Source organism: Lissotriton helveticus, chromosome 3_2 (assembly GCF_964261635.1).
Source record: "Lissotriton helveticus chromosome 3_2, aLisHel1.1, whole genome shotgun sequence".
NCBI lineage: Eukaryota > Metazoa > Chordata > Amphibia > Caudata > Salamandridae > Lissotriton > Lissotriton helveticus.
Window position 1 is genome coordinate 245,342,290 of NC_136062.1, and position 26,085 is coordinate 245,368,374.

General features: G+C 43.9%; 1 protein-coding gene across 4 annotated transcripts in view; it reads left to right on the forward strand.

The window, feature by feature from the left end:
* Positions 1–26,085, forward strand: part of ULK3 (unc-51 like kinase 3) — a 296,553-nt gene that overhangs the window by 46,812 nt on the left and 223,656 nt on the right. For 2 of the 4 annotated variants that reach the window (XR_013609866.1, XM_078685126.1), the window contains exon 2: positions 12,141–12,281. Coding sequence is in view for 2 of the 4 variants with exons in the window: in XM_078685126.1 (XP_078541252.1) it covers positions 12,141–12,281 (141 nt within the window). In the remaining 2 variants the exon portion in view is untranslated. Of the gene's footprint in view, positions 1–12,140; positions 12,282–12,373; positions 12,414–26,085 lie in introns of those variants that run through there. The other 2 variants (XM_078685128.1, XM_078685127.1) reach the window with 2 other exon arrangements.

A 26,085-nucleotide genomic window follows, 5' to 3' on the forward strand; every position in this document is an offset into this window, starting at 1 on the left:
CTCTACGATCCCAGCTGTGGATTCAGGTGCTCCTGTGATTCTCCCAAGTTTCCCTCTTAAAGCAGGCTTCCAGTTATGACATCTGTGAAGAGCTAGGGTGTCAGTGTTTTTATATATATAAAAAAAATAAATATATATATATATATATATATATATTACCTACTGGCGGTCGCCAGTAGGTATATATAGTTAGGATTTTTTCTCTATGGGATTTTTGAAAATTCTATGTCTAATAACTTGGGCGTTTGTGGACGGAATTGGCTGAAATTTTCAGGAAAATGGAACATTTTGTTTCTGAGCAGCCCCTGAAAATTTGGGGGGGGTTCGTCAAGGGGGGGCCGAGAAAAAAGGGGGGTCCCAAAACGTGTTTTTAACATTGAGTTTTCCATAGGGCGGTTGGCCTCACTTTTAGCCCGAACGGCTGAATGGATTTGCACGAAACTTGGCAAAATTGTAGGGACTGGTAGCCCGATGTGCCTTTGCTAGGTCTCAATATATGTGCTCCAGTGGATTTTGAGAAATTAACGTTCAAAAAAAGATATATATCTGTAACAGCGGACCGGGCAGCGTTCCAGTTCGCGTACTTTTCGCGGTACGGAGCTTTGTGAAGCGAAGCTGATTGGTTCTCCGGCGTCTGTAAACATTCCAAACAGTCCGTAGCGGCCGCCATCTTGTCTCTCGGTAGGATCGAGAGACAAGAGGAGGCCAAAGCGAAGGGGCAAATGACCATAAGGGGGCATAGTAGATCCTCGCTGACCCCCTAGGTTTGATGTGGAGTTTTTAAAAGGGCCCCGCGGGGCAAAAAAAAAAAAATAATAATAATAATCGAACAGCTGAATGGATTTGCACGAAACTTGGCAAAATATTAGGGACTGGTAGCCCGATGTGCCTTTGCTAGGTTTCAATATATGTGCTCCAGTGGATTTTGAGAAATTAACGTTCAAAAAAAGATATATATCTGTAACAGCGCTCCGCTTCGCGTACTTTTCGCGTTACGGAGCTTTGCGAAGGTGATTGGTTCTCCGGCGTCTGTAAACATTCCAAACAGTCCGTAGCGGCCGCCATCTTGTCTTTCGGTAGGATCGAGAGACAAGAGGAGGCCAAAGCGAAGGGGCAAATGACCATAAGGGGGCATAGTAGATCCTCCCTGACCTCTTAGGTTTGATGTACCATTTTGCCAAGTTTGGTGTAATTCCGTTCAGCCATTCAGGCTGTAGACGTATCTAAATGTCCTATGGAAAATTGCATGGGGAAAACACATTTGAAAGTGTTGAAATTTAGAACCAATTAAAATGTTACTTTGGTTTTGTATTTGTGTGTGATGAAAGTTAATTGGTTATGTATATATCTAAAATGAGAGGAAACCACAGCCATTTTGTGATACTACTGTCTGAGGTACATTTGTGAGGAATTTTTGGTGCTCAATTTCTGGTGTTTGGTTTACACAGTACTAACACTTCTCCTACTTTTAAAAAGGTGAGTTGTTAATTTGTAAGGGGAACTATGTTGTACACTTTAAGATAATTTGAAAAATGTTTTCTGTTATTTATTTACAGTCCTTCTGTTATACTAAATACTTGATAAAGTTAGTTTTATATTATGTATTACTAAAAACGATAAATGAAAGTGATTATTTTTTTCTGCAATTTACAGCAAGCAATTTCAAAATAAAATGGCTCACAATGAAGAGACCGTGGCAATTTCTTTTGAATTATCCACTACATTTATTGAAATTGACAGCACCAATAATGAAATATTCTCACAAGGAGGAGATGACTTGAATGATTTTTTTGATCAATCTCTTGATGGCGAATTTATCGAATGTTTGGAGACCATAGAGTTACAAGAATCATCATTGCAGACTTTTCATGAGGAGATTCCAGATGAGATGATTGAAGAGGAAATTCCTGATCAGGACATGTTACTAGTTCTTTCAAATTTTGAAAATTCAGAAGAATAAATTTATATTTAGAAATACAAAAATTGTTTGAGACATTATTCATTTTTATTTTTAATTTATGAGGTTGTAGCGAAGTGATTGTAGTTTAAAATGAGACTTATAGTATAGAGTGCAACATTTTTATGTTACATGGTAAGTTTACTCATATTTACTTCCCTTCTCCCACTATATTATCTCCAATGTGTATTTGACATCTCTTCTTCATCTCCGGCCTCCTTTCTCTCACTGTCTGTCTCTGATGCATCTTATCGCTGCCATTTTGTGTAATTACAGAAGAGAGTAAAATAAAATAGTTCGGAACGTGAAAAGGGGGCAAAGTAGAGTACCCCTCACCCCCTAGGCCTTCTCAGGCGGTCCCAAAAGGATCAGTTTCTGCTTTCCTGAGAGATTATGGTATGAGTTCCATATACCACAATAACTTGCATTACAACATGCAAGATATCTATCTCCTATTACCAACTTTTGGAGATATTCGCGCTAAGCGCGAATATCTCCAAAAACTAACACCTGCCCTGAGCAGTTCTTAGCCATGTTATCCAATGGGAGGTGGATAATATGGCTAAGAGCATTAGCTCGGTAATGCATGAATATCGCTGACTTTTTAGCGATATTCATGCATTGCGGCCGTTTTTTATCGCATTTGCGATAAACCTTGATAATAGCAAGGTTTATCTTCGATAATTTCTGACGATGCTTAGCGGTAAAAAATTCGTTGCTAAGCATCGTTAGCGATAAATATCGCTTAACTTTGGCAATATGCACCAACGTCTGTTAACGTTCGATTCGAAGGAAATGAGGAAGTGTTGAAAAACATTGTCTGCGCCATCTTGCCTTTTTTGAAATGCCACACTTTTGTTGTGCACGGCAGCCATTTTAGATGCCTTGACCAGACCCACTCTCTGCACGCTGTCGATTCGTAGCATGGCTCCCCACCCTCGCAAGCATCTTCCCCAGGCACTGCTCACCCCCGCTCTCTGTCTTATGCATGGGCAATAAACCTCCCCCCATCTGCGCTGCTCTTCCCTGAGAATCACACTCTGTGCCCGCCCGACACCTCCCTTTCGCCCTATTCACTACCGCACCCTCTGACACTCCTCTTCCTCTGTGTCCGATTGTCCAGGCCGGTCCTAGGCTATCAGCTAGCCCTGCAGATGTAGTTTATGGCCCCAGCTGTAAAGAATCACCCCTCTTCAAAGGAGTTATAGTAGATCAAGGCCCACACCCGATGAGATCCGTCACACCACACGTGTTCATACTATCTGAAAACCATCCTGTATTGTGATTGGGGAGGGGACCGAGCCTGAAGCGGAAGATTCCAGGGATGACTCTTTGTACATCAAAGTTTTTACAATTATGTGTCACATTAAAAATATATAGCACTCCAACAAAGTAGTAGGAATATAAAACTTTAATAACTTATAAATATATACAACAAAACAAAAACAGTAAAAACATTTAAACAACGAAGAGACCGTGGCAATTTCTTTTGAATTATCCACTACATTTATTGAAATTGACAGCACCAATAATGAAATATTCTCACAAGGAGGAGATGACTTGAATGATTTTTTTGATCAATGTCTTGATGGCGAATTTATCGAATGTTTGGAGACCATAGAGTTACAAGAATCATCATTGCAGACTTTTCATGAGGAAATTCCTGATGAGATGATTGAAGAGGAAATTCCTGATGAGGACATGTTACTAGTTCTTTCAAATTATGAAAATTCAGAAGATGTTGCCTGGGTGCCGCACTGATTTGGGTATCCGGCGTGGGGCGTCCCGGGGGGTGGGTTGTCAGTAGCGGTCTGTTGTGCGAATAGTTCCAAGGCAGCAGAACGCGCTGAAATCTGGATGTCACGAAGGTGATGTCTAGTAAGTTGCCGCCCAGCAAATAACGGCGTGGGGCGCCGCGGGGGGGGGGGGGAGGCAGTCCAAAGTTCCGTTAAAAGGGCAAAGGAAAGGATCGGTGGTTTGAACCATCAGTCAAAAAGGGGAGGGGGTGCAACAATTTTTCCTACCGGGTCACACTGTGCTTTCACCGGAACTGAGGTCTGCAGGATTCTAGTCATTCAAACTGAGGCTGGCGCCAGCATGGGAGCGCCGACGTCCTGCGGCTACAGTTTCGTCACTCCACGGGCGATCATGGCAGTCATTCCCCATCGGGGGTGTCTGCGGGGGTCGGGGACTCCCGCGGCTCCTCTAGAATCTTCAAGGTCGTGGAGGACTACGGTGGTGGAGTCAACCAGTGACCGGGCCATTTCTTTATGCTGGGCCCGCTCTTGCCAGGTCGACTGCCATTTTGAGAGTTCGGTAGCTACTGGCGATCGCGGGGTCAAATGAGCGGACGGGCTCCACCCTGCCGGGCGAGACGTTGCAGCATCGCCACAGTGGAAGAACCCTTTTCCGGGCGCCTGGAGCGCTGAGGGTGCAGCTGGGAAGCCTCCACCTGGGGAGGCGGGAGAGGCCTGTTCGCACCGTCTCTCCCTCCCAGTGCACCCCACGGCGTCTCGCTTGAGATTTGTTATGGCCGGACCAGGCGATGAGGACGAGAGGGGGGGGGGGTCGGAGGCATGTGCAAGACATCCCCCCCCCAGGGTTGTTGCAGCAATTATTCAAGAAAGAAGAAATGTCCCGTCCGTCTTTGGGCCGGACCTCCGGTGGATGGCGGCCGGACGCCCTTTGCTCTGGCCCCATGAACGGGTTCCTTGGCTCATCGGCTGCAGCCGGATCCCGTCGGCCCCAGCCCCCGGCCGTTGGTGGCCGGACCGGGAGAGAGTGTGGAGGGACAACCTGCAACTCTCAAGGGCCACCGCGGCCGGACTGGGAGAGAGAGGGGAGGGTCGAGGACACGGACATTCCCCCCCCTGAAACTCTCCAGTGTTGTCAATCCCCCTGGCCGGGTCCCGCTGGCCTCGGCCTCTCCTCCGGCTACACCCTACGTGATGATCTCCTGGCCGAGGCATGGCAGCAGGACCCGCCTTATATGTGTTGCTTCCGGCTGGGCGTAGCCGAAAACCTGTTGCCCTTTGGAAGTTTCTAGAATGGGGCGGATGTCTGCTGACTTCTATCTTTCCCAGTTTGCCGTTATTTGGCCGTGGCAGGCGGTGGGACAGACACGTTTTGGGGCAGTGAGGGGCGACGTTTTCAGGTTTCTTATTATGGGCTTACTTCTAACGTTTCTTGTTTCTAGGACAATAATAGGTTTTATCATTACGTATTGTTATCGTTTCTTTGTTTGTTATTTAATAAAAAGTTCATCAGTGGCCTACTGATTTTCGTTTTCCTATTCTTTTCTTTCCAGGTTGTTTCATGCTAAAGTTTCTGTTAACAGGATACAGTGATCACTTCGTTATTATTGCATATGTCCTTTTCACTAGGGGTGCTCTCTGGTCGGGCCAGATGACCTATCTCTAGTAAATGGTCCGGGTGAAACAGGTGCATCAATCAGTGGGGAGTAGATAGGCATGACCGATTACAACGGGGGAGAAAGGTCCGCATTACGTACCCTTTCACTACTTGCAAAGATTTTCCTACGTTTATTTGCAAACAGGGAATACCTCCAAAAAGAACTAATTCCCAAACAGTCAATGTTCGGACAATCAATCAATCAATGAGGAATGAAATAGGTACGACGTGTTAAAGGCTTGCGTTACCTACCCTTCACTATCTGCAAAGGGAGAGAGAATATTCCTATTCTTCCTCGTTTGCAGGCAGAGAAGATCCTTAAGAGAACCAACTTCGAACAATTCAATGCTCGATTCAAACAATCAACAAGGGGTACTGTGAACACAAATGAACGCCGCTTATGTACATACACATTGCTATTTTCAACAGGTTGTTCCTAATGTTTCTATTTTAGCGAGGTCAAAAAGAGATCCCATTAGTGCCCTACTGATTTTGCTCGATTCCTTTTCCTTTTGTTTTTTTACACGATTTTTCGCTATCTGCAAAGACTAAACAGAGTATTGCGACTCTGTGCTTGTTTGTAAATAGAGAATGAACCAAAGAGAACAATCAATCAAATGGAGAGACAAGCAGGCACGACGGATTACAACGGGGGCAAAGGCCTGCGTTAACTACCCTTCACTATCTGCAAAGAGAGAGTACTCCTAATAGAAATGAGGGGTGGGGGGCAGCATTCAAAGCAGATCAGTGTGCATAAACACGAAAATGTTTTTACTTACCACGTACTTGACATTCGACAGCTTATGATATTTGCTATTAAAAAACCATTGAAATTCACTGAAAAAACCATAGGTTATAGACCATATATAGTTAGGAATTAGCATTTACAAAACCTTGAAAATTCACTGAAAAAACCATAGGTTATAGACCATATATAGTTAGGAATTAGCATTTACAAAACATTGAAAATTCACTGAAAAAACCATAGGTTATAGACCATATATCGTTAGGAATTAGCATTTAAAAAACCTTATTTTACTCACACAAAACCATTGAAATTCCATATATAGTTAGTTGCACTAACTATATATCGCGCACCCGCAATCCACTGCTGATGATGTCACATATTACATCATTCATGACATGGTCAGTGACATCACTGATGACATCACTGATGACATCTCAAATGACATCACTGATGACATCACTGATGACAACATCCAGTGACTGTATGTTTCTGTAAAGTTAAAATGTGTCTTACATATTGAAGAATGAGTGGAAGTATAAGTGTCTGGACAAAGGATTTAGTAGGTGCATGACTGAATGTATGAGTGAGTGATTAAATGTGTCTCACTGAGTGCATGGGTTAGTGACTAAAGTGTCTTAATTTGTGCATCATTATGTCTGTTGTTCTGTAAACTGCTGCATGTGTTGATCAGTAGCTATATGATTAACTATATGGGTTACTGATTGATTGTCCAAGTATTTGTATGGGAGACTGAGTGTGTGTGTGGCTGGCTGGGAGGTGTGTGACTCTGTGCAGATCAATGTGTACTTGTATCAATGATTGTATAACAAGGTAAGTATGTGTTAGTATATGTTTGAAAATGTAAGGTGCTCTATGTTTAACTGTATAGACAAGAAAATGGAAGTGTCATTGATTCTTTACAGGACTGACTAGGTGTGTGAGTAACTCCATGGATGAGTGGCAGACTGTGAGTGTCTGTATAGGTGTATGAGTGCATATGATAGTGTTGTAAAGATGAGTGATTGTATGTATGAATGATTGTATGGGTGAATGAGTGAAGGTGTGTGTAGACGTAGGAATCAGTGAGTGCGTATGTAGTAACTAGTATTGGTGTGTCAATGGTTTCAAAAATTATATTCTGTATTTAACACTGGGTGAAACAGAGGTTATATTAAAATGTGAGGAGATGCATTGTATTGTCACATGAATGATATCATCAGTGATGTGGTCATTGATGTCAAATGAGATGTCATCAGTGATGTCATCAGTGATGTCATTTGAGATGTCATCAGTGATGTCATCAGTGATGTCACTGACCATGTCATGAATGATGTAATATGTGACATCATCAGCAGTGGATTGCGGGTGCGCGATATATAGTTAGTGCAACGAACTATATATGGAATTTCAATGGTTTTGTGTGAGTAAAATAAGGTTTTTTAAATGCTAATTCCTAACGATATATGGTCTATAACCTATGGTTTTTTCAGTGAATTTTCAAGGTTTTGTAAATGCTAATTCCTAACTATATATGGTCTATAACCTATGGTTTTTTCAGTGAATTTTCAAGGTTTTGTAAATGCTAATTCCTAACTATATATGGTCTATAACCTATGGTTTTTTCAGTGAATATATATATTCATGACCTTGTGCCCTGTAACATTTTTTATCTTTTCCAACTGAATAGTCTCTCACGAACATTCGTTTTTAGGGCTCGCCTGCTGATGCGCTTGCGCATAGCTGGCGAGCTATATTGTGGCTTAAACAGAGCTTAACCATCTTGGCGATTTGTTTGTTGCAGTGCCCGAGAAAAACAAGCTCAATGCGCAAGCGCATTGGCAAAAAGCGCGTGCACATCAAAGCCACCAGCCTCCTCAGGCATCTCAAGCTTCCCCCAGCCGGCATTTCTCCTCCCCTAATTATTCACTGCACGGCCGGCCGGCACATCAAAGGCTGCTGCTCCCGGGCCCTATTCTTCCCTTCTTGCCTCTCCCCGCTCCCCCTCCCCACCACAGCAATGCCGAGGGCTTGTTTTCTACAGTATTCGGACTCTGTCTCTTTCATGCGCATTGTTGACCTATAATAAGCGGTCAATAAACTAGTGCTTATTCACAGTAATCTCTGAATTTACTTGTGATAAAGTAATTCATGCACGGCTGTTTGGCCGTCTTTGTAATCTATACTTTAATGTGTTTATCCTGAAAGACCTTGCGTGTATGGAACACCATTTTCATTGAAAGACCATATTGTTGCCAAACACGATTGTGTACCATTTTAAATGTTTTAAAAATCGGGGAGAACTGGTATTTGAAACCGTAAGTTGTGCTTGGTAGAACCGTGAAAAATCGTCAATACACAAGTGCTTACTCATAGTAATATCGGAATTCTGTTGCGACAAAGTAGTCTCTGTTTAAAACTCATGCACGCCTGTATTGGCTATCTTTGTAAAATATACATCGTTCATTTATTTACGGTCCCGAGTCGGGGTCTTTCATAGAAGAGTTCAGACGAGCAGTTTCGCCACCACTGTCGGCCAAACATGACTATTATCAATATGCTTTGATTTGTTTCCTGACCCTCGCTGTGTAGTTTAACAAGCCCATTCCCAGTGGTGAGGGAATCTGCGCAGCGCCTGATTCTTTTGTGAGAAGTGGTTAATTATTGTTTGTATTAAGGTTAAGAGCTTTACAAAGAGTTTCGCCATAACTACCGGCCAAATTTTACCACCGTCTTTGTGTTTAGTAAGGTGATTCAGACACCCTGACCCTCAATGTGGTCTTGAATACGCCTGTTAATGATCGTTTATATCAAGGTTAAGAGCTGTACAAAGAGTTTCGCCATTACTACCGGCCATACTCTATCACCGTCTTTGTGTTTCGCAAGCTTTTAAAGACACCATGACCCTCAATGTGGTCTTAAATACGCCCGTTTTCAGGGCAACTTTTTCGATGGGTACATCAATGTGTATCTTTGAGATGTAGATCTTGATAGGCCTGCGGTTGCCCTGCACATTGGCCAGGTACCGCCCTGCCGTCTGTTGGAATGGTCTATTCGGCTTCTTTTAGAACCCCCGGAGAGAAGTCTTGCCCAGGTCCTATTTGACATAGGCTTGCTACCGCCATCTGTCGTGAGCCCGCACACCAGCTGGGCCTGGCACCCGGCGGCGGCACAATACTATGTAGTTAGAAATGGGATCTTTATGTTTATACGCTACCCAAGATTGGCCTCTTTATGCCAGCTGTGTCTCCTTTCTCTTAACTAGTTCCCTTGATTTACTCAGGATCCGATGTTTGTGTATTATTGGATTTGTTCTCCAGTTTGCCTGTTCCTTAGATCCACTCGGACAGGCTTTTTCCCAATTCAGTTTCAGAGAAAGTTTAAGCTATTGCCATTACAAATTAAATTAATTATTTAAGTATTAATTATTTAAAAACATTAAAAGCCATTGTTATTTGTAATATCAATACATCTAAGTCACGTAAATACAAAACATGTTGCATTACAAATACTATAGGTGTTACATTTGCGAAAGTTATAACTATTGGCATTGTAAATGACAAAGCTATTAATTTAGCTATTTTAAAAAATAACAAATAAATTTAAAAAAAATCATTTATAAGACCAATAGCTCAAACTTTCCTAATGCGAGCCCTATTGCATTTCCAATGCTTGTTTTCTTATCTGTATGCCCTAGCAAGTTTTGCTTGTACGATGGATTTATTTTTGTAATTCTCTTCCTTGCTGTGTCTGCTCTGAACCCTTTCACTTATAGAACGACATTTAAAACTCATCGTCACTGCGCCTCCTTTCCTGGCTAGTATTCTCCCGTGCTAATTCAACCATTAATTAGATATGTAACTTTTTTTCCTTTTTATTAAACTCCTTCCTTTGTACTTCAGTATTTTATGAGCTGTGCTTTGACAAAACTGCTGTAGACCTATATTTATTTTGTATTTACTGTTTTCTGTACAGTGCTAGTACACATGCAAGTTGATCAAGGGATAGTGGAAAAAAGAAAAGCAAAAAACAGAAGGACCCTTGCATGAATTCCATTTTGAATGCCTAATTGAAAATTCGAGACTTCAAGTATGTTCTGAAGGATCTACAGTTGTTTCGCGGTACAGAGGCAAGGAACTCCAAAACATAGACCCTTGATAGTTGCAGGAACCTTCTATAAACTGTTTGTATTTTCAAAGTAGCTGCAAAAGATTGTGCTGGAAAGCTGATATTGGGGGTCTGCTCGAGTGGTATGAGACAAGCATTTTAGAAAGAGGTGTGCTAACATTGCTACACAAAGCCTCCTTCTTGCCCCCACGCACAGTGCTTTAAATTGATCCTTTTGTTCAATGGACAGCCAGAAAAGAGGCATCAGTAAAGGTAAGGCATCATCAAGTCCATTTAGACCAGGGATTGCAGATGTGATTTCTTTGAGTTTATTCATTGTCTGTGGGACACACACCTGTGTCAGAGGGTCACAGCACATATAAGGGTTATTGCTGTAGATCCCCACGTAATGAAAGAACAGATTCGTAGTTATGTTGTTAATTTGCCAGTGAAAGCTTACTCTAAATTGAACATTTCTGATCAAGCTTGACATTAAAAGAAGCACCCACAGAGTCCAGCAGTTCAAAAAGATTCCCAGAGCTGAGGCTCTGTGGCTGCTACCATCACTCTGGCTATTGAGGATGCTCAGGAGCTTTGAGAAACACACTGAAAGAGTGCTGATGTGAAGAAAGATCCTTGGACCATGTAAAATAATCACTTTTGAAGATTTTGGAACTTTAACCGGTGATAAGAATGTTACAGTGCATCAAATCAAAGGCAACAGAAAAGCGGCTGAAGATCAAGCGCCAATTCAGGGTCGGATCCCTGGCAGGGAGCAGTTCTTTGTGTACGCTCTTTAGGGTAAATTATGTAACTTGCTGTTGTCTGTATCCTGACTGGCCAATTACTTAGCATTGTATTTGTTTTCAAGTAATCACTGATTCAAGAATCCTTTCTTAGATATGGTAGGCTGGTGGTTGGGCTTCCGTTTGCCTCGTAGGATGTGTAATTATATTGGCATGCATCAATCTTTGGGGGCACTACACTACATTAATAAAGTAATGGCATAACATTTGATGATCGGTGTGTTGTTAGGTTGGCAGAGTTTAGTAATATTTGTATTTCAGGGGTTTGAGAGAGCAGCAGAAGGTTTTAGTTAATTGAAGATCTTGGTGACTGTGGGCTGTGAGACTGGTCAGAACGTGCCCAAGGAATAAAAATGTAAATTACATGTGTCTTACTTTTGATTTTGATCAGTGCTTGTTAATTGACAATCAATTGACTCATCATTGATAATGATGGATTTCTTCTGACTTACTCCAGCCAGTGTTTGGTAATTAATGTTGGTTAGTGTACACATACCGCACAAGATCGTTTTCCTTGAATATCGAGGATCAACAATAAATTGATCACGGTTCAGCTGTCCAAAAGCTTTCTTGACGATAAAAAAACGATCTCAAGTACATTAAACAGATCACACAGAAATTGGCCCCTGATGAAGGTACCTATGCGTACCGAAATGCATAGGGCCGAATAAGGAAATTGCAATGTTCAAACGTTGATTGAAGGAATATAAATGATGAAGATGTATGATTTGAAATGAACTTATAAAGTCATTGTATATGTCGATATGATGCAGTAATCGATATTGAGTTAAATATGTACAGTATAACATGAAGCATATGAAATAAAATAGTTAACAGACTCATTGGTTGAGAATGTGAAAGAAATCTCTTTTTGGAGTGGTTAAGGTGAAGACACACCAAGTGCACAGTGCGCGCCTAGGCAGGTTTGTAGACCTGCCATAACTCACGGTTAGTGTATGATGACAGACCATGGTGAGTATCTGGTAACTGACAATTTGTATTACCTATTTCCTGTTATTGTTGGTTTTATGACTTATGATATTGGGTACCTTGTCATATATTCCTATTGGATAAATATGACTATTTATGTTTGACAATTTTTTCTCTTTTTAAGAAGAACAGCAGAGAAGTGGTGGCCATTAAGTGCGTTAACAAGAAGACTCTGAACAAGGTGTCTGTGGAGAACCTTCTTACTGAGATTGAAATCCTGAAACAAATCCGTCATCCTCACATAGTGGAACTGAAAGACTTTCAGGTCAGGTTTTACATAGGAGAATATGTATTTTATAATTTGGTGTGGGAAAAACAAGGAGCAAAAGACACTTATACAAAGTCATTTTATTGCAGGTGCATCTCAAACACGGATCGCTGAACAACAACAAATATTGTGTGTGAGACAGGATTCTGATTAAAACCAGATTACCGAAATCATGATCTGATAATAAGGTGGAGGGAACATGTGATTGTGACAGATCTAGACTACATACTATAGATTTTTTAAATTGCATGTAGGCTCACATTTACAAGTATTTACAATCTGATTTGCCCCTATGTACGATTCATGGTCAGTTGCTTAAACCGTGTTCAGGATGCAAGGAAAACAACTAGGCCTCTAGACCAAATCTTCTCCTTGAAATCACATAGTGTACAAAAATGTTATGTTTGTTTTGTACGACGCCTTTTGAAACCCAGCCTCATTGCTCATTTAATTACCTGGTACGGACACAATAGAGCAGTAGTACTGAAAAAGCAGTGGCAAAGCTGAAGACTATATGAAGACAAACGCAAAAACAGGGAGCAAACTAGACTTGATGGGCCATTGTGGTGTGGGCGAGTATGCTTCCTCCTACTTGGCCTGTGTGATGATTCATGCTGGGTTGTTGTGCGCCAATCTGTTGGGCCTTGCATGCTGCCGTCGGCTATTGGCCGACGGCAACGCTACCTTGCTGGTGCTGCCATCGGCCAATGGCCGACGCGGCCCCGCCCGAAAATCGCGGGCGCAGTAGAGGGGTTAAATAGTTTTTTCCTGCTTAGCATGCCATATTGCGCATTGCCAGAGAGCCATGTCTTGCTTGATTTTCTTGCTGGTTCTGTGAGGTGTATGCCTAGTTCCTTGGGCTGCATTCTGTTTAGCCCCAGGGGCTGCATTCTGGTTAATACCACTGATTGGTTCCTGATTAATCTGGTGGGCTGCTTCCTGGTTGATCCGTTGGGCTGCTTCCTGGTTGATCCGTTGGGCTGCTTCCTGGTTGGTCCGGTGGGCTGCTTCCTGGTTGGTCCGGTGGGCTGCTTCCTGGTTGGTCCGGTGGGCTGCTTCCTGGTTGGTCCGGTGGGCTGCTTCCCGAGTGGTCCGGTGGGCTGCTTCCCGAGTGGTCCGGTGGGCTGCTTCCCGAGTGGTCCGGTGGGCTGCTTCCCGAGTGGTATGGTGGGCTGCTTCCCAAGTGGTATGGTGGGCTGCTTCCCGGGTGGTCTGGTGGGCTGCTTCCCGGGTGGTCTGGTGGGCTGCTTCCCGGGTGGTCTGGTGGGCTGCTTCCCGGTTGGTCCCGTGAGCTGCTTTCCGGTTGGTCCCGTGGGCTGCTTTCCGGTAGGACCTGTGGGTTGCTTTCCGCTTGGCCCCGCGGGCTGCTTTCCGGTTGGTCCCGCGGGCTGCTTTCCGGTTGGTCCCGCGGCAGGAATACACCACATTGTGATAAATAAGGCGGATTCCTACCTTTCCCTGTAACGCAGCGCTGCAAGGTGACTCGATACTCTATATTACATTTGATAAATATGGCCCAGAGTGCATTTAATGGGAGAGGAATAAGGGGAAGAGAGAATAGAAAAAATTGTTTGAGACTAGAAAGAGGACGGCGTGAAGGGTGAAAGGGCAAAGGGAAAAGAAATATGCAAGCAAGATAATATGAAAGAAAGCAAGCAAAGGTGAAAGGAGAAGTTGACAGAAGGGTGAACACAACAAAGGAAGGGTGCAAGTATGAATGAATAGTTGGAAGAATGAAAGATTGGGTGGTGTGGCGAAACAAATTGATTAATGAAAGACTGGAAGGAAGGGTGAAAAGATTGATGGGTGAAAGGAAAGTTGGATGAAAGGCGGTTAGCACAAATAGATGGAAGAGTGAAAGGATGGATGAATAATTTATGAAGGGAATTATCACTGGCTGGAAGGAATGATAAAAGGATGGATGGATGGATAGGTGGTTGGAAAGTTTGAAGACCGGATGGAAAAATGAAGGAATGCATGAACTAATTAGTAGACCGATGAATGAAAGGAAAGTCAATGGATTGTTGGGACAATGAAAGGATGGGATAAAGGATCAAAGAATGGTTGGATAGGAGGATGAATGGATAGATCGGAGGACGTGCAGGTGAACACAACTAATCTTGGAAGTGTCAGGCTTACTGTTTCTCTCATTCGGTGTCAGAGTTTTGTTTCAGAGTTGGTGGCATTTTTATTTTCTGGCTACTCACCTGCCACTAATCGAACAAGGTGCTACTCTGTGATCCCTGCCATGCTGTAACTTTCGCTGAGTAGAGTTCCAGTGAAATTATTCCAAAATTTACTTGATACAAACCATTGTGTCTATTTTACAGGATATTACTCTGCGTGATACCGTAAAGTAGACTTAGAGCCTGTGAAGATGAGGTTTGAAAACACTTTTGTGAATTTATCGTTGGGATTTATACCTCGAATGGGGCGATCGGTGTGCGATCTATGCAGTTAAAATAAAAACCTTTTTTGTTATGTTAAATTGCCCTATCTGTGTAACTCCATTCACTCAAAATTCCAAATTAAATTGGGGAAAGGGATGTGTTGTTCAATTAATCATGTACCTATGATGACCATTTGGTAACTGTTTTCTTATTTTCTTTTGTAACGTGCTCCCTTTTAAATATTTTTTTATTTCGGTTTCAGGCAGAAAATACAGAAAACAATTACCAGATAGTTAATACAAAAAACGTCATGCAGTAAATATAAAATACTCCTCAGCATGAACACTTGTCTACTAAATTAATAGAATCATTACAGCTGAGTAAACAATACATTGCAAGTGCAATATGATATCACTGAGTGATAATCTTCAAACCAATTGTCCGTATAACGTAATACATTCTATATAGTTTAAAGGGTCTGGTGATCAAATTGGTTCTATATTTTACAACATTTGAAAGCCCCATTTTGTATAGCATAAATATGTTCCAATATGTGAATACGAACCATTTTTCCAACCTATGAGAGAATTCAATGTACCTCTTTCCATCACTGAATAGTTAATGCCATTAATAGCATATTAATCAATTAGTTCGTTTACACAGTAATAAATATCAGCTGTCCGTCATTCTTAACGAGCCCGCCTAAGTGCTGTGTATCACCCAGCATTGGGTTTGACAGAGGCTTATATGGATACTGAAATCTATCTGTAAATGTTCCCAGTTACGTTTGCAGGTGAGAGCAGTCCTGTGGTGTATGGGGCCAATTTCCAATTCTGTTATTAGGACACTTAGCTGGGGCATTTCTCTGTTATGTTCTGTAATTTTTACTCCGTTCTCAAGATACTCCGTCATCAATTTGTTATTTGAGTTTCATAAGGTAATTCAGTTCACCTCCACCATGGAGTCATTATGATTAATACCATTTATAAGTAATATATAGGACACTTATTTTCCATCCAAAGTATATGTTTGAAGATGTTCATTGTGCAACTTTCAACATAGTAATCTTTACCAAAATGAATCTATAGTTATCCGTATATAAAAAAAACAAGCCTTGTCAGATGGCATACATACATTGCCACAGTCTGTCTTATACTGGTGCTCTAGGAATAGCTTGGGAACTGGTTCAGCTTCTGACACAGAGACTGGAAAAATGTTTCTATTCTATGTGTACATTTTAATTGTACTAGTCTCACCTGCAATAACAATTTTTTGCCTCAAATTAACAACATCTATGTAGACAAGTCAAGTTATACTAGTCCTGGCCAAAATAAGTAATATCAAAAGCTTTGCATTATTACTTTCCAACCTTGGCACTAAGGTGTACATGTGTATGTTAACATATTTGGGTGGATATGCTTACGGTTGATGCCTTGCTTGCTGATGTCTAACACTGATAACAGCTTTTCCAACTCGCCCTGGAATTTCTCCTAGGTTGTTGCAAATGCTTTCTCGTCATTTGTTTCCTTCTCTGCCAGAAGAAAGTGCGTTTATCTTTCCTTTCTTCTAGTCCGAATATGAAGAAACCGTGTTATATTTTTCTAGTGTTCGAAATATTGGTAAAGAGTACCTCATTGTAATTTCCCACAGAGACCTTCATTGTGATAGGCAACTTAATTCTGATGGGGACGGTAACAGCCTGCCACCAAGATCTCTTGTGAGCGTCCAGGCCAAAATGAGGAATTATGTGAGCTGTTGCCATTTCTAATTGAACCATTAAGGTTCTATGTGTAATCCTCTGATAGCTCCGCCCCTGGAGTTACTAGTACCTCTGACATCCATATCTCTGGAGAAGGTGAAGGTTAATGTGGTAGATAAAAGATGATCCGTAGTCCAGGTGTAGTAGTAGATCCCTCTTTATTAGCAGGTAGATAGGTGGCAAATTATAAGGTAACAAGATACAAAGGAGAAACACCACCAGGAGCGAGCTACCAGCTCCTCAGCCTGAGATGACCAACTGACAATCTAGCCACAGTAAGGCACTCAAACATTCCATGATGTCACAGGACATTCTGATGCAGTGGTAGAGAGGGAAAAGATATGGAAATCATTTACCACACATCCTCTTCCATTAGCGAACAACAGCAAGTAAGAAGTTAAGACGGGGCAGAAGGATTCAGAGGAAACTGTAGACACAAGAGCAAGTCAAAGAGATTTTTTGAAAAGCAGGAAACTTAGGCGTGGAACCAGAAACAAAGAAAATTAAAAGAGGCATGTAGAAAGATATTCATAAGATGCACAAATGGTCATGGTTGGTCAAAACACAAGAATGCAAATTACATTACATGCCCATCCACCCTCCTTAATAAAATAAGGCAGTGATCCTGGTAAGCCAAATAGGGTGTAACAACCAAAAGACAAAATGTGTGCAGATGGAAGTAAGCACAAAAAGATGTACACCAGGTCCAGATGTCCAAGGGAAAAGTAGCTATGAGCAACGAGGCTACAACCACGTCCCTAAAGGAAAGGTACAACTTGTAGCAAAAAAACAAGATAGACAAACACCCTTCAAGAAAGAGGGTACACCTATAAGTACAATAAGTAAGTACTTATGCAACTGTGCTATAAATGTAGCAACCTTCATAGAAACAGGAAAGCTTTGCAAAACAGACTAGCGCATCACGACAACCTCCCCTGATAAAAGGGTACACCATGGAACAATGTAAAAACTGCTCAACGCAACTTCACCTAATAATGGAACAAGACAAAAATAGAGTGATACAAGTTTCTGACAATCACTGACAACCTCCCCTAACAAAAGGGTACACCATTGAACAATGTAAAAATTGTTCAACGCAACATCACCTAATTGTGGCGCTGACAACGCACACCACCTTTCCCAGACAAGGGTACACCAAAGGATATTAATCCTTGAAACTTCTAAGAATAGTAGTTACATGCAGACAACCTCCCCTAACAAAAGGGTACACCATTGAACAATGTAAAAATTGTTCAACGCTACATCACCTAATGGTGGCGCTGACAACGCACACCACCTTTCCCAGACAAGGGTACACCAAAGGATATTAATCCTTGAAACTTCTAAGAATAGTAGTTACATGCAGACAACCTCCCCTAATGAAAGGGTACACCACATTAACAATGTGTAACGTAACTACTTCAAAGGGTAAAAACATGACCCTGGGAAACAAAACTTTGGCACTGACTGGCACCACAACCTCCCCACAACCTCCCCTAAGTAAGGGTACACCATAGGGTACTAACCCTTAGTACATGAATGGGGCATTGTTGTTGTAACTGGGGCATTGATTAGACACAAACACCCTAGCTGCCCAAGCAGGGATAAACACAGGATACACACCCTGTGAGACCAAGACTATAACATCCCCTTTATATATACAGGGTACACCATAAGGTACAAAATCGCCCTAGTTTCAAAATGCCCACACTGTGGGAGGACACACTAGTCTCACCTGTCCCACAGTAGTTGTAGAGAGGGCGAACTATCACAGTGCAAAAGCCGTAGAGACGCAGTTCGGTGATCAGGCCAGCTGAATCTCAGACGCTTTTGTGGCTGGAGGCAGTCAATGTCCAGATGACCGCAAGATGGCAGTTGGCTCCTTCACACAACAAACGCCCAGGGTACAGGCTGTCCAAGATGAAAAGGACGCTGGTGGGGTTTACTGGGCGTTTATCCGATTACTTGAAATTATTAACTTTCTTCTGTTTTCACTTTAACTGAGTCCCAGAACAGTCCTTGGTTTCCTTAATGCTGAATTTCAGTCCTCTTTCCTTGCAGCGTAGGTTAGTCCAAGAAACGTCGCCAAACTGTGGTACATAAATGATGATCCGTAGTCCAGGTGTAGTAGTAGATCCCTCTTTATTAGCAGGTAGATAGGTGGCAAATCATAAGGTAACAAGATACAAAGGAGAAACCCCACCAGGAGCGAGCTACCAGCTCCTCAGCCTGAGATGACCAACTGACAATCTAGCCACAGTAAGGCACTCAAACATTCCATGATGTCACAGGACATTCTGATGCACTGGTAGAGAGGGAAAAGATATAGAAATCATTTACCACAGTTAACTTACCAGGAAGATTACTGGACCAGTCTAAATGAGGCCCAAAATGTGTAGTTCATGTAAATAGATGTGGATAGGTCTACAGTGCAAAAGGTTTCCCAAGAGAAACTTGCGTAGAGTAATTTGTACTTTATCAAGCTCAACCATTTCTATGTGCACTGCACTTTAAGGGGTCAGTAGATCTTGCATAAGGGTACCGAGAAACAGCCTGACATACAAGCTGGTCAACATAAACCCAGAAGTCATTGAGAAAATTATTTGATGGCTTCGTGAAAGTGAGCAATGGAACGAGAAAGTGATCTTTAGAGCTTGTAAAAACATAATTTGCCATTCTGAGTATGCCGGAGGACAGTGCAGTTTATTATGGTCTTGAACATGAACAGTCTGCCCAAAGCCAGGTAGTTCAATAGCAAACATGTTGTGTTAGGAGTTCAGCATACGTCCTCCAATCACTGTACGGGTGATACACATTTAGACCAAGGTAAATGTGAATGCTGACTTCTTCTGGTGGAATTTCAGACACCGCAGCAACTGGTACCTCTTTTTGTCAGTTTTTATTTAAAAAACAAAAAAAGCCTACGCCTTTGATCAGTTGGTGTTTTTTGCTGACTGGTTCATTGCCCAAACAGTTTCGTTTAAAGCAGGAGACCAGGCGAGTGGTGACCGACCTCGTTCTCCTGAATTGGAATCCAGAATGCATTCGCTCCTTTCACAATGATTCTGAGCGCTTGATCTTGAATGGCCCACAAAAGGCATTGATCATACTGGTCGCAGTAGTATGGTCCAACAAACTGTTAAATCTAGTGTTGCTTCCTGAGAACAGTTTTCCTCTTCTCCTTCTGGACTCAGTGAATTGATTTACTGGGACAGTAGGCCAATTATGTGTTAGGACCGGAGGCTCTGATTATGTTTATCTTTCTCCATGTTTATTGCTCAGCAGCCCGCATTTAACGATAATATCATATCAATGAACAGGACTACATTTATCATGAGTCCTAGTAGCAAAAAAAAAAATAGTCCACAGATCACGGTCCTTCCAATGCATATAAGAATCCACGCGGCAGAACACTACCTCTTTCTTTGCTGCTCTGCAGCCAGATAAGTTCTTTTACTTGTGGGTTCTGTGGTGATAGTATCGGTTTATCTTGCACGTCACGCTTAATTTTTGTGCAAAGAATATCTGACTGTTTTAGTGCATCGTAAGTTTAGAATATTATCTTTTCCCTACTCTTATTGCAGGTTCAACACGCAGCACGGGTAGGAGGCGTTGCAGGAGCACTACTGTGCCCATGCAACCTCGCAGGATAACTCCGTTCTGAGTGCCATACGGGTGGGAGACCTTTAGGAGCGCTACCGGGTCCTGCACTGCCTCTGGTTACAGCCCGTTGTGAGAGCAGGAAGAGCAATGAATCACAGCCCCGTACGTGGTAACATCCAGACGCCACCATGGAATGCAGGAGGACCGCATCACCAGCACGCGCTGCTTCTCCTTCCAGAGAGATTGACAGACGTTGGAAGGGGAGTGAGCGTGGAACTCCTGCTTTGCCAATAATAGTTTTAGATTACCCTCGAACTACATTACCCAGGATGGGGCACTTTGAAATCGGACAGTGCCACAGACGATGCGGTCAGGAGGGTTCCTGTTTTCACTTGCTATGGGAAAGCCCAGAGACACAAATATATTGGCAAGGGATTGGAAAGATCATGGCAGTAGTGGTGGGGATGGAGGTCCCAACCGACCCAAAGTGATTCCTATTGCTGATACCGAGTGAACAGTCCTGACCTAAATACACAACACAATTGCTTAAAGTGGCAGTAGTGGTCGTTGAATGCAACATCTCTAATCAGTGGGGCGTGGCTGCCCCGCCTAGAGAGACCGACTGGGTCTCTGACCTGGATTCGTGTCAACAAGCAGAACACACAATTTATTTAAGCAGAGGGTGCCCGAAGAAGTGGGGAAGATCTGGGAGTCCTGTAGAGTATATAGAGGCATGTAGTGGGTAGTGAAGAGAGTAGAAAGGGAGGTAATGAGCAACCTACATTGTAACCTACATTGTAAAATGCCTAACTGATGTACTAAATTGGAAAGAATGTAACTTGCAAAGATTATCCAAAAGTATGAGACTAAAATGTTGAATATTGAGCACGTTTAATAAAAAGAATGTTAAAAAAAGTAGTTTGCATTTTCCTACTTGGCGAGGACACCATTCAGGTAACGAGTAGGTTTGACCCCATCTTATCCAAAGGCGAATGAAATATCAGGAGGGCTACAGTCGTGAGCCCAGGATCAATAACAGCAGACCGATTCTATTCTGACCTATAAAGACCGAAGGCTTAATACATATACTCACCTAATAAGGCTCCTACCCCCATTGCCAGTATAAACAAAGGACCTGTCCTGAACACCATGACGGGATCACGTAGGGAACAGATGAGAGAGGAGGTGCACGAAGGGCAGCTCATACTCTCTCTGGATAACAAGTTTGTGGATGACATCGATTCATCACTGCAAAAGGTAATGTCCAACACTTGGGAGCCTATTGTCATTTAGATATTGATACTGGTTGCCAAGCAAAGCTTGCCCCTCCCCAGCGGGCAAAGACTGGGGGCCCTTATGGCCTGCAGAACTCCAGGGAGCTTGAAAAGCCAATGGTTAGGATAAGGACAAATCTGCATTAGTTAGGCTCCTCTGGCAGACCTCTTTGAGAGACTAAGGCAAGTGTTCCTTAAAGGAGAATATTGAAGATGAACAGCCTGGAAATACCCCGGAGAGTACAAATGATTCCAATACCCAGCAGGCCTTAAAAATGGTGGAAAGTCAGGAGATCCTGGCCAAGACCAGGACTAGGGCGAAAACCTGGGCCCAAAAGACTTTGGCAACTGGATGAGGGTCCCAAGCGTCCCAGGCTAGATCACAATCTCTACAAACATGTCACTGAATCCAAGGTAATTACATGCCATGCTAGACCTGAAGGATATTTACCATCCGAGGTCGGTGGAAGGAGTTATGGCTTACAAGGTGGCCCGGAAGTTGGGCGGTAGGATAAGAAAACCCCTAGATTAAGAGGTCAACATGTAGAACTGGGTTCCAAAGGGACCCCCAGTGGTGGAGGGCTTCACTTAAAATCTACGGGTCCACAGGAGTTTCTCTTACCAAAGAAGGGAGGCAGACTCTAGAGTGAGGAGGGAAACAAGATATTTTAATATACAGAGTATAACTCAAGTTATCTGACAGTCCCAGAGTCACCTAGGTGAGTCTACGGAGGCTGTGCCCTTCTACAGGGCATGCAGCAGTCTTTATAGGATGTGGAGTTCTCCTTATCAGGCCTGCTGCGTCACTATGTCTTGAGCTGTGGTGAGCCAAGGCTGCAAGGCAGATAACTATGGGGCTTCTGACATTGTCCAGATAACGCAATCAACTGGTGGGTGGTCTCTCAAGGTTGTAAAGCAGAAGACTCAGGAGCCTCTGCATGTCCAGATAATGCAATCAGCTGGAGGATGTTTCTTATGACGCACATGGAGCCACAGGCCGATTGTCTGCACATGTTCTAGTCAACAGAGAGGGATGAGGGAAGATAAGGTGGGTGCGTGCAGATCGTCTTCGTAATCTTGTCAACAGAGAGGGAAGATAAGGTGGGTGCGTGCAGCTTGTCTTCGTGTGCAGGTGCCCACCTCAGGCAAGGGAGGGAGAGAGTTGACGTGGCAAGTCTTCAGGGGTGAAAATTACAGCACAACAGTCCCTCCTTTTGCCATGGCAACTTTCTCAGTTTCTTTTAATCAATGTCAATGTTCATCATATAGTCCATTTCCATTTGCAACATTATTTTCTCGTTCTCGAACTGTTGGGTCACTGAGACTGGCCTAATGGCTGACAGGCACATGGAGCAGAGAGCCGGGCCACATTGGATGCAAAGGCAGCACGAGAACATTAGACCAGTGATGATGCAGAGGCCAGCCAGTATCTTCCAGCCCCAGGTGGCCATCAGTCCCCAAAACCAGTTGGTAAAGGACCAGTTGCTTGTTTCTTCATGGATCTCGGAGGACACTCGATGTAGGCGCTCGATTGCCTTGAACACTGTGGGGGCGTAGTCAGGAATGTATATGCAGGAGCTGGACCCGATCATGCGGCACACTCCTTCACGGTCTGCCAGGACAACGTCCAGCACCATCCGGTTTTGGAGCATCACCAACCGGACCGCTTGAAGTTCAGCCGTGTTGTTGGTCAGTACGCCAGCGCTGATGTTAATTGTAGCTTCCACAGCCCGGGACAGGTGTCTTATAGCCCGGCTGTTGATCATTGGGCCCCACAGAGGAATTACGCCCTTCATAGCATCCAGAAATTGTTCAGCAAAAGTGTCTGTTTGATCCACCTCCAGTGACCTTTTGCTGCGATGATGATCTGGGTGAGCAATGTAGGTGGGTGGCAAGATAAGGGCAAGGTAGCAGACCCCGCTCCATCCTGCTGGTAACCAAGTATAGACGTTTGTTCCACACACAAAATAAGTGTTAGGTGAGGCCACAAGGGACGGTGGACTGGTGCTATTCAGAGCACGGATGATGGTGCAGTAGCTGATGCCCACGTCCTTTCTACCTTTACCTTCCACAAAGACGTGCCCATGGACATTGACGACTGACAGAGTCACTGTCCGTCTTTCCGCCTCTCTAGTCTTTAGTGCAGAAAATATTGTTTTTCCACTTTTATTGTAAATTCGCATTTCTTCTCGTTCTTGCTCAGGGATGTCTAGCTGCAATGTGTCGTTGATATGCACGTGTGGACAGAAGGGATAAGTGTTATTTCCGCTCTTGTTATGCCAAAATTCGTCAGTAATTTGGGAGTGAGTGACATCGGAAATAGTATTGTCATTGTGTGCTTGTGTTATCAACATCTTCCAGGCCAAGCACGACCCGTGAATAGAAAATGGAATGGGGATGGGGGGTGCTAGAGGGCGCACAGCGGAATGTCTGCCTTTTGAGACGGCTCCGCCGGCCAGGTCATCGTGTGGCAGTAAAGTGCGGCTAGCAAGGATCATATCGGTGCATATAAGTAGGTGCGGGTGTCGGAAAATGCTGGCATTAGAATGAGAGGCTCCTGGTCTAAATATATGCACGACTGCGTGACTTAGGTTTGTGGACAGTGAATTACGGCCTGAGTCTCGCACTGGACAACATGGCAGCGCCCGATGGAGCTCTCGGAGTGAAGGCGGGTGACTGGCGCCGCCCGATGGAGCTCTCGGAATGAAGGCAGGTGACTGGCGCGGAAGATTTGTACTGCGATGCGGACTTCTGAATTCTTTATCAACTGAGCGCGATTCGGGCTGTGGCATGTTCTGGTGGCTGAGACTGTGAATATATTGGCGTATGACAGGCAGAATAGCGGTGGCGCACGGAGCGAGATTGGAGCACAAAATGGTGGCGCCCGCGAAAAATATGCGTTCCACCGCTGGTGATGTGTGGCCTGTCATTGCAGAGGTGTGGAGGGCGGCGAGATTAGACAGCAGCAGATTCCTGCATACATGCGGGCTGAACTAGGATGCTCAAGCGCGGCTGTTCATGACCAGGCGGCGCATTGAAAGTGTCGCTTATGTGGACTCCTGTGAAGCGTGGGAGGAAAGTGCGCCAATAAGACACAGCGAAGAAATATTAAGTCGCCTACTACCCAAGAGCCCGCGGTTGTTCCTGATGCTGCTGGTGCGCTGTGGTACATGCTGACAACGCGGCGAGTGAGGGGAGCGTGCTTCCATCTCGAGAGCTGACAGGTGATGTGGGTGTATGTCGCCTACGGTAACGGGTACATTACAGCATTATATTAGGCACCATATCCCCTGGAAGTTCAGGATTGCTGGAAAGTGGAAGAAAGAATAGTGCACACCCGGATGCGACTTTCGTCAGTGTGGGAGTGACAGGTTGTGTAACGTGCGTCGACGCTCCTACGCACTGTAGCGGCCTGTGACAAGCAACTGCGGGCAGGATTGCTGGCGAGATCGGTTCAAGAGCTGCATAGAAGTGCCAGTGGGAGTGTAATAGTGGGGCAGAGAGATATACGCCCAATAGTGCCTGGGAGTGCAGTGAACACGACAACATGGGTAAACATGATAGATTGCAAACCAAACTAACATTTGATGCCAAGAAAAGCACGAAAGGGGCCACAGTGCAGTCTGATAATGAAATGGACAATGACTCAGATCCGGCTAGTGGTATGGAGCAGGTTCTCAAGGCCATTCAAAAAAGTCTACAACATGTGCATGGGAAGTTGGATACCATAACGCTGTGGGTGGACAACATGGTGGCGAAATTGGACAAGCATGGAGAACGTCTTGTGGAGGCTGAAGCCCGTATATCCGCAGATGAGGATGAATCCCGCGACACCACTCAGAAATGCTCAGATATGGACAAACTGTTAGATGTAATAAAAAGCAAGACGGAGGACTTGGAAGCGCGGTCCAGGCGCAATAACGTGCGAATCGCAGGTATTCCGGAGTCCACAAACACAGGGAAGATGGAGAGTTATGTGGAAGGCCTGATCCGTAATGTGTTTGGAACAGGACAACTATCTACAGTATTCCTCGTTGAGCGCGCGCACAGATCACTTGCGCCACGACCAAAACCCGGTGCGACCCCACGAACTACTGTCGCTCGCCGCCTTAATTACAGACACCAGGATGTTATCCTGAGAATGGTGCGTGAGAAACAAAGCATTGAGTATCAGGGTAACAAACTGGAGTTTTATCCGGACTTCACCATGGCTGTCCAGCTAGCACGTAAAGATTTTGCACCTGCGAAACAAAAGTTGCGTGAACTGGGGATAGAGTACGCGATGCCGTACCCAGCCCGACTGAAGGTAACGCGAGACGGCAAAACCAAGATTCTCCCCGAGAGAGATACAGGAATACATAAAAAAGATGGGACAGCGGAAAACGAGACCTCAGACGTGCGGAACAGCAGCAAGATTCAGACTGAGTGCAGATGGGGAAGAGAAGGTGCCTCAGTGGGATGTATGACGGTACGACGCGTACCGTCACAACGCATCCCTTTACACCGCGTCCCTTACAACGCAAGTCGTTACCACGACTTGCGTTTGGGGCACGGATTTCGAATAGTATAATTTACTATTATAACACTAGTCCCCGTGGACACTAGGGAAGGTGTTGGGATACTAAATTTACTATTTTTAATCCTTTAGCGCCCTCCAGCGCAAGCCGTGGTAACGACTTGCGTTGTAAGGGACGCGTTGTAAAGGCCACGCGGAGTAAAATCCGCGTGGTAAAGGATGTTTCCCGCCTCAGTGTCTAGGACTCACGTTGTGACAA